Source organism: Triticum aestivum, chromosome 5A (genome assembly GCF_018294505.1).
Source record: "Triticum aestivum cultivar Chinese Spring chromosome 5A, IWGSC CS RefSeq v2.1, whole genome shotgun sequence".
Classification (NCBI taxonomy): Eukaryota; Viridiplantae; Streptophyta; class Magnoliopsida; order Poales; family Poaceae; genus Triticum; species Triticum aestivum.
The window spans coordinates 87,929,602-87,935,224 of NC_057806.1; the positions used below are offsets into that span (position 1 = coordinate 87,929,602).

At 44.9% G+C, this 5,623-nt stretch overlaps 2 protein-coding genes across 3 annotated transcripts in view; one reads left to right on the plus strand and one right to left on the minus strand.

Annotated features, from left to right (window-relative positions):
* The first annotated feature begins 653 nt into the window (after positions 1-653).
* On the plus strand, positions 654-3,505 carry LOC123106644 (uncharacterized). 2 transcript variants are annotated; one of them, XM_044528742.1, is made up of 5 exons: positions 654-962; positions 1,124-1,198; positions 1,289-1,378; positions 1,497-1,568; positions 2,263-3,505. In XM_044528742.1, the coding sequence occupies exon 5, from the start codon at positions 2,265-2,267 to the stop codon at positions 3,198-3,200; it is 936 nt and encodes a 311-aa protein (XP_044384677.1). In that variant the 5' UTR covers positions 654-962; positions 1,124-1,198; positions 1,289-1,378; positions 1,497-1,568; positions 2,263-2,264; the 3' UTR covers positions 3,201-3,505. The 2 variants fall into 2 exon arrangements, with proteins under 2 accessions (XP_044384677.1, XP_044384678.1); XM_044528743.1 differs by having other exon boundaries at positions 654-909.
* Positions 3,506-5,137: 1,632 nt separating this feature from the next.
* LOC123102438 (polyubiquitin 11) overlaps positions 5,138-5,623 on the minus strand; it is a gene marked incomplete in the record, with an annotated part of 2,989 nt that continues 2,503 nt past the window's right edge. The window contains 1 exon segment of the mRNA XM_044523784.1: positions 5,138-5,514. Coding sequence (XP_044379719.1) covers positions 5,359-5,514 — 156 coding nt within the window.

A 5,623-nucleotide genomic window follows, 5' to 3' on the forward strand; every position in this document is an offset into this window, starting at 1 on the left:
GGCTAAAACAACCCAAAATAGCATTAAAACTGTCACAACAGCCCTTAAAAGGCCCTGCAAATTTTTAAGATAAAAAAGGCCCTGCAGTTAAAAGGGTCGTGTTGTGTCTGGCCTTAAAGCCTTCGAAGACTGTCCCTGTTTTCTGTTGGACCGATGGCCGGCCCGACCCTTTTAATCATCCATCATGCCAAGCCCGTACATGGCCAAACATTTGTTCCCATGGACCGGCCTTCAAAGCAGGACCCAAAATTTGAAGGCATATTCTATTGAAAACGTGTCAAAAAAATAAAATTCGAAGAAAGCGCTCAGAGTGGGACACATGGCGGCGGTCGAGAGTGCGTCAAATGACGTTGATCGTTGTGAGGCTCTCAAAAAAACGCTCGTCGACTAATTAGATTCTACATGGCCATGCACGACACGACCTAATCAATAAAAGGCCTTGCACGACATGACCCTGTAGGCCCTCATATAAAAGGGTCGTGTCGTGCCAGCCCAAATGCTTCGCCTCGTGGATTGGGCGGGCACACGAGCTAAAAGGGTCGACCGCACGGTTGCGGGCCGGCCCTGGTTGATTTTCGGCCTTGTGGGCCGTTTCGGCATTGTCATTCCGTATTGTTCTCCTCTCTGCCCACTGCTCCGTCCGCCACTCCGACCCCCAAACCCCCAACCCGCTTCTATCCTCCGCTCCTTGCACACAGGCAGCGGCGCGCCGCGCCGGGGCGTCGCCGCGCGCGTGCAAGATGAACCTAGGACGCACCACGGTCCAGATTCACAGGATGCAGCAGCCTATAAGAACACCCGGCGCCCCCGCCGTCGCTCGGTTAGTTGCGAGCGCCCACCGAAAGCACTGCGAGGAAGCAAGAAGTAGCGGCGGGCCTCCTCGCCGCATTCCACCAAATTTCCCTGTAGGTAGGTCTCCATTGGAGTCGATTAGAGCCTTGAATCGGAACGGTTTTCTTGAGGTAGGTTCCGGTTCTTGCCCGTTCTTCCTTCGTTGTTCGCTGTCCGGTTCGTGATTTGGCCTTTCGCCAAGAAATCGAGGCGTGCTTGTCTCTAGTTCTTCGATTCTATTGCCGGAGTCTATGAAGTTCTTGCTAATCCATTCTCCGCGTTCTCGTTTCAGCCTGCGAGTTCTTGCCTTTCCTCACCAATTTGGTCGCTTCCCAGCTCCTGGAAGAGGCCCAAGCGAAGCCTGAAGGTACGAATCCCGTGTCCATCTCGATTCGGTTACTCCGATTGTTTGTGCAGAATCTGTTTTTACTCTGTATGTTCAATCTCCATTGCGCAGTTTCCACCGTGATTAGCAGCTAATCAGCGTCTTTCGCTAGTTATCTGAATTCTGAAGAAGCGGATTGAGCAAACAAGAACTGCTTTCGAGGTGTGCTCTGAGTCTTGCATTCCTGTTCCTTTCCCAAGAGTTCAATAAGGGCTTGACTCTGGTTTTCCTGATTCGATGAGTTTCTTGCTGATACATTTATTTTCTCTTCTTGTTCCAGTCCTCAGGTTCTTGCTTTTCCTGACCAATTCGATCGCCTGCCATTTTCCACAAGAAGCCTCGAAGCCGTCAGGTACAACTCTTTTACCATGTCTCGCTAGCCACTGCCTAGTGATTGGTAGATGAAGTTCATTTCTTCGCTGTGACCCCTTGTATGCAAGAATGCTTGAAATACAGAAAGAAATAGAGAGGGGGGTCATCCCAGAACCAAGTTTCAGTTCATGTATGTTCGTGATGCAATGATCGTGTGTCTGTTCTTGGTATGTTCTCTGGAGGGAAAAGTTGTTCTCTTGGAAGAAAAGTTTGATGAGATTGAATTAATGTGTCTGATGCAGTACTTGACGCAGTTGATTGGATGAATTTTTGCGTGTCCATTAGTTATGTTGGTGTTTTGGCCAGCAAGTTTCTCACTTTTGCCGAGGATTTTTGTTGAGCCTTATCTTTTAGTTTACTGGTTAGATGGTTGTTGTTTGTTTCAAAGAATGCCTTGCTTATACGATGCGTTCTTAATTACTGAATGATTGCTGTGATTCAGAAATGGCCCTCAACAGAAGATATGCAGCATGCGTGGAAAGAATATGCCACTTCCATGAATTTCCCCAAATTTATTATGATTGTTGTTATTGCTAGTAGGGTGCTATCCGTAGGCTATCATTTAGGATATTTCCACAGTTGCTGCTTCCATGGATTTGCTTTTTTGAAAGAAAATCCTAAATCCACTGAATTTCCTATGACGTGCCCTTAACTGTAAGTGTGCTGTGTTTCAGAAATGGGAAAGAAGTGCAGCACCTGCGGCAAGACCTACAAAAATAAACGTGCTTTTAATGGCCACAAGATGAAATGCAAGTCCCCCAAGAATCCTGAGCAAAATGCTGCAGGACAGGAAGAGGCTTCAAGCAGTGTCGGCGATAGGAAAGATCTGCTTAATTTTCATATAGAAAGGCGGCCACGGAGCAGCCGGGGTGCAGCGAAGGAGATGGATGGTGGAAATGAAGTCTTTCCGTCAGAAGCGGAGATAGATGCTGCAGAGGGGCTTAGTCTTCTCCAGTACCGATGTGGCAAGGATACATCTTCTGATAATGAACCGGGAATTGATTATTCAGGGGTTGAATCAGCTGCTGATAATTCTGATGCAGTGCAAGAGGACAACCCGTATCTTCCGTTGATTTTGGGTAAACTCAATAAGATAATATCTGATAGAAACTCAGCTTCTGTGGATCTCTGTGGAGGCGCTGAAAAATGTGGAAATGAAGCCCTTTCTTTAGAAGAGACGGGATTGATTCACAATGATGATGTGATGAGGATCTATGTGGACAGTCAAAGGCTGGTTGATTGTCCTGAAAATTCTGTTGTGGTTGAGCCAAAACGGCCCAAGCTTGATCTCAAGGTTTCTGACAGCAGTGACAACCCAGCTTCTGATTGTGCCCAAGGTGGCAACAATGATGCGTCGAGGTCTGGCACGCCGAAGCTGAAACAGACATCTCTGACGGAGCCAATGGCCACAGATGCGGATCGGGAACAAGAACAGAAGTCAGATGTCTTAGAGGCTCCCCTGCCTCTCGCTACAACCTCTGTTGACCAATCAGGAACTGACAGTCCAGGTGACGAATCAGCTGCTGATACTTCAGATGAGGTGCGGGATTCCATGGTGGTGCTGCAGGTCGCACAAGGTCTCCTGGATCTAAGAAACTGCACAGATCGATGAGGTCCCCGTTGCAGTGAAAGAGGATGTACAGCCGAGTGCTTCTGATCTAAAATCATTAGGTACCCGTTAACTGAAAGTGCACTGCCCTGACCCCTGAGGGTGAAGTCTGAATCGCAACCATGATAGACGGTTCAGTGTGAGCCTATACAGGATATCGTGTCGAGTCGATGAGATTTCTTGACTTGCTGGTTCCATCACCCTGAAACCAAAACTCAGTTTTTTTTTTGCGTCTACTGGTAGATAGGTACAGGTTACTATACTGATGATACTTTTGCGTAATGGCGAAGTCATTGTGTGCTTGCTTCGATGGTGAAGCATTTTTTGTCCAGTTACATGCAATGGATCATTTTTAGTTCTGCTTTATACTTTGTTTCTGTACATGCTGATATCTTGATAATATTGCTTGCCTCTGGTTCATGAGTGAATATTCCTCGACATACACTCATGTGGAGTATTGGGTGGCAAATATGGCGTGGCCTTTTTTTTTGTTTGCTAGTTGCTCTGTTTATATATATATCCATATGTTTGCTCATGAATCGCCTCTTAAAAATACAGGAATTTGGATGATCATGAGTTCATTATGGCTGGATGCTTTGCATGCTTGGATGATCATGAGTTTATTATGGCTGTGATTGCGCTGTTTTCCTGTTCAGTCGTTTCGCGTCTCAACAACTTAACAAATTCACTAAACTTGGCGATGTTTGAACTTTTGTGTAATGGACTTTATGAGTGTGGAGTCTCGGCTTTCTGAACATCAACTCAGGGACGATGAACTGGATTTGGAAGCTCTTTTCAAGAGGGCCAGGGTTTGTGGAAGAAGTTGATCTTGGCAAAGTATGCGGGCACCAAGGACATCTTTTCTTGCTCGAGGCAGGGAGGATCCCACTGCCTTCACCAAACCCCAGCTTTAGGATAGCGAAGGTTCTGATTGAACTGGTGCTGGCAAGGCACCGGTCTGCTCAAATATGTTCCTAAATATAAGCTTTTTTTAGAGATTCCAATATAAACTACATACGAAACAAAAAAATGAATCTGCGCTCTAAAATATGTCTATATACATCCGTATGTAGTCCATATTAAACTCTCTAAATTGGCTTATATTCAGGAGCAGAGGGAGTATAATGTATATATAAAAGACGACTATAGAAATTTGTATAATTTAGAAGAAAATAACACTTCTGCTAGCTCAAATATAATGTAACTCTAGACCACTAAAACCTATCAAACAAGTCAACAGTAGTCATTCTCAAAACATTGTACTAATAACATTTCCTAGTAATTTGTATAGTCTACGTTGGATATCCTTTGAGATTTCAATCTAGCCGTGAGACAATGATGTTATGTATTATAAGATACTAACGTTTGTTTGAGATTCAGGGATTATGTTCAGCTTTACCAGTTAAACTGAATCTCTGAAATCTAAAAAAAATAAATTCGAATCAGTTTTTGTAAAACGAAGGCTCAAAAAGAGCCCTGCTTTGAAATTACATCGATCAACATCTTACAACAAACAAGAACAAATACGTGCTTACAGAAACACTGGTGGGTGTTAAATCCATGAACATATTTAAAGTTCACAAAGGAAATAATTAAGTTTGTGAGCATAATATACCTTTTTCAAATTTGCAAAAAAAATTGAAATCAATTAAAAAAACCATGAACTTTATTAATAACAAAACTAATGGGGTAGATTCCTCGGTTCACAAGCTCTGAGCTCCGATTTGTTGGCTTTAGTTGCAAATGATATCGGACATGGTTGTCTCCTTTTAGCACCCGTTGAAGCTGAGCATTCCTTCAGATTTTTTTGGTTTCAGTTCAGTATAAAATGTTCTCACATCAGCTCATCCTGAGCTGAAAAAATGATTTAAAATAAAGCATCGAAAGCAGATCAAATGCAATTGCGAAGGTTTAGGAACTGCAGAAGTACAAACAGCAAAAAAACAGGCACAAGTTCAGGGCTCATTTATTCATTCAAGTTCATCCAAATCTGCTGCAGCACAGCATAAAGTTCAGACGCAGCCAGATATAACGCTAGACCACAACACGGTAGCAACAAAGAACAAGACCAGACGAGGACACGCTGACAATCACAACGGAGTACACAAAAAGACAACCGACTCGTGAGCCCAGAGACATAAGCAGCTCCATGGCCAGGCACTTACTGGCCACCACGGAGGCGGAGCACCAAGTGAAGGGTGGACTCCTTCTGGATGTTGTAGTCCGCCAGAGTGCGGCCATCCTCGAGCTGCTTACCAGCAAAGATGAGGCGCTGCTGGTCCGGTGGGATACCCTCCTTGTCCTGGATCTTCGCCTTCACATTGTCGATGGTGTCTGAAGACTCGACCTCGAGCGTGATGGTCTTGCCGGTGAGGGTCTTCACAAAGATCTGCATACCACCCCTGAGACGGAGCACCAGGTGGAGG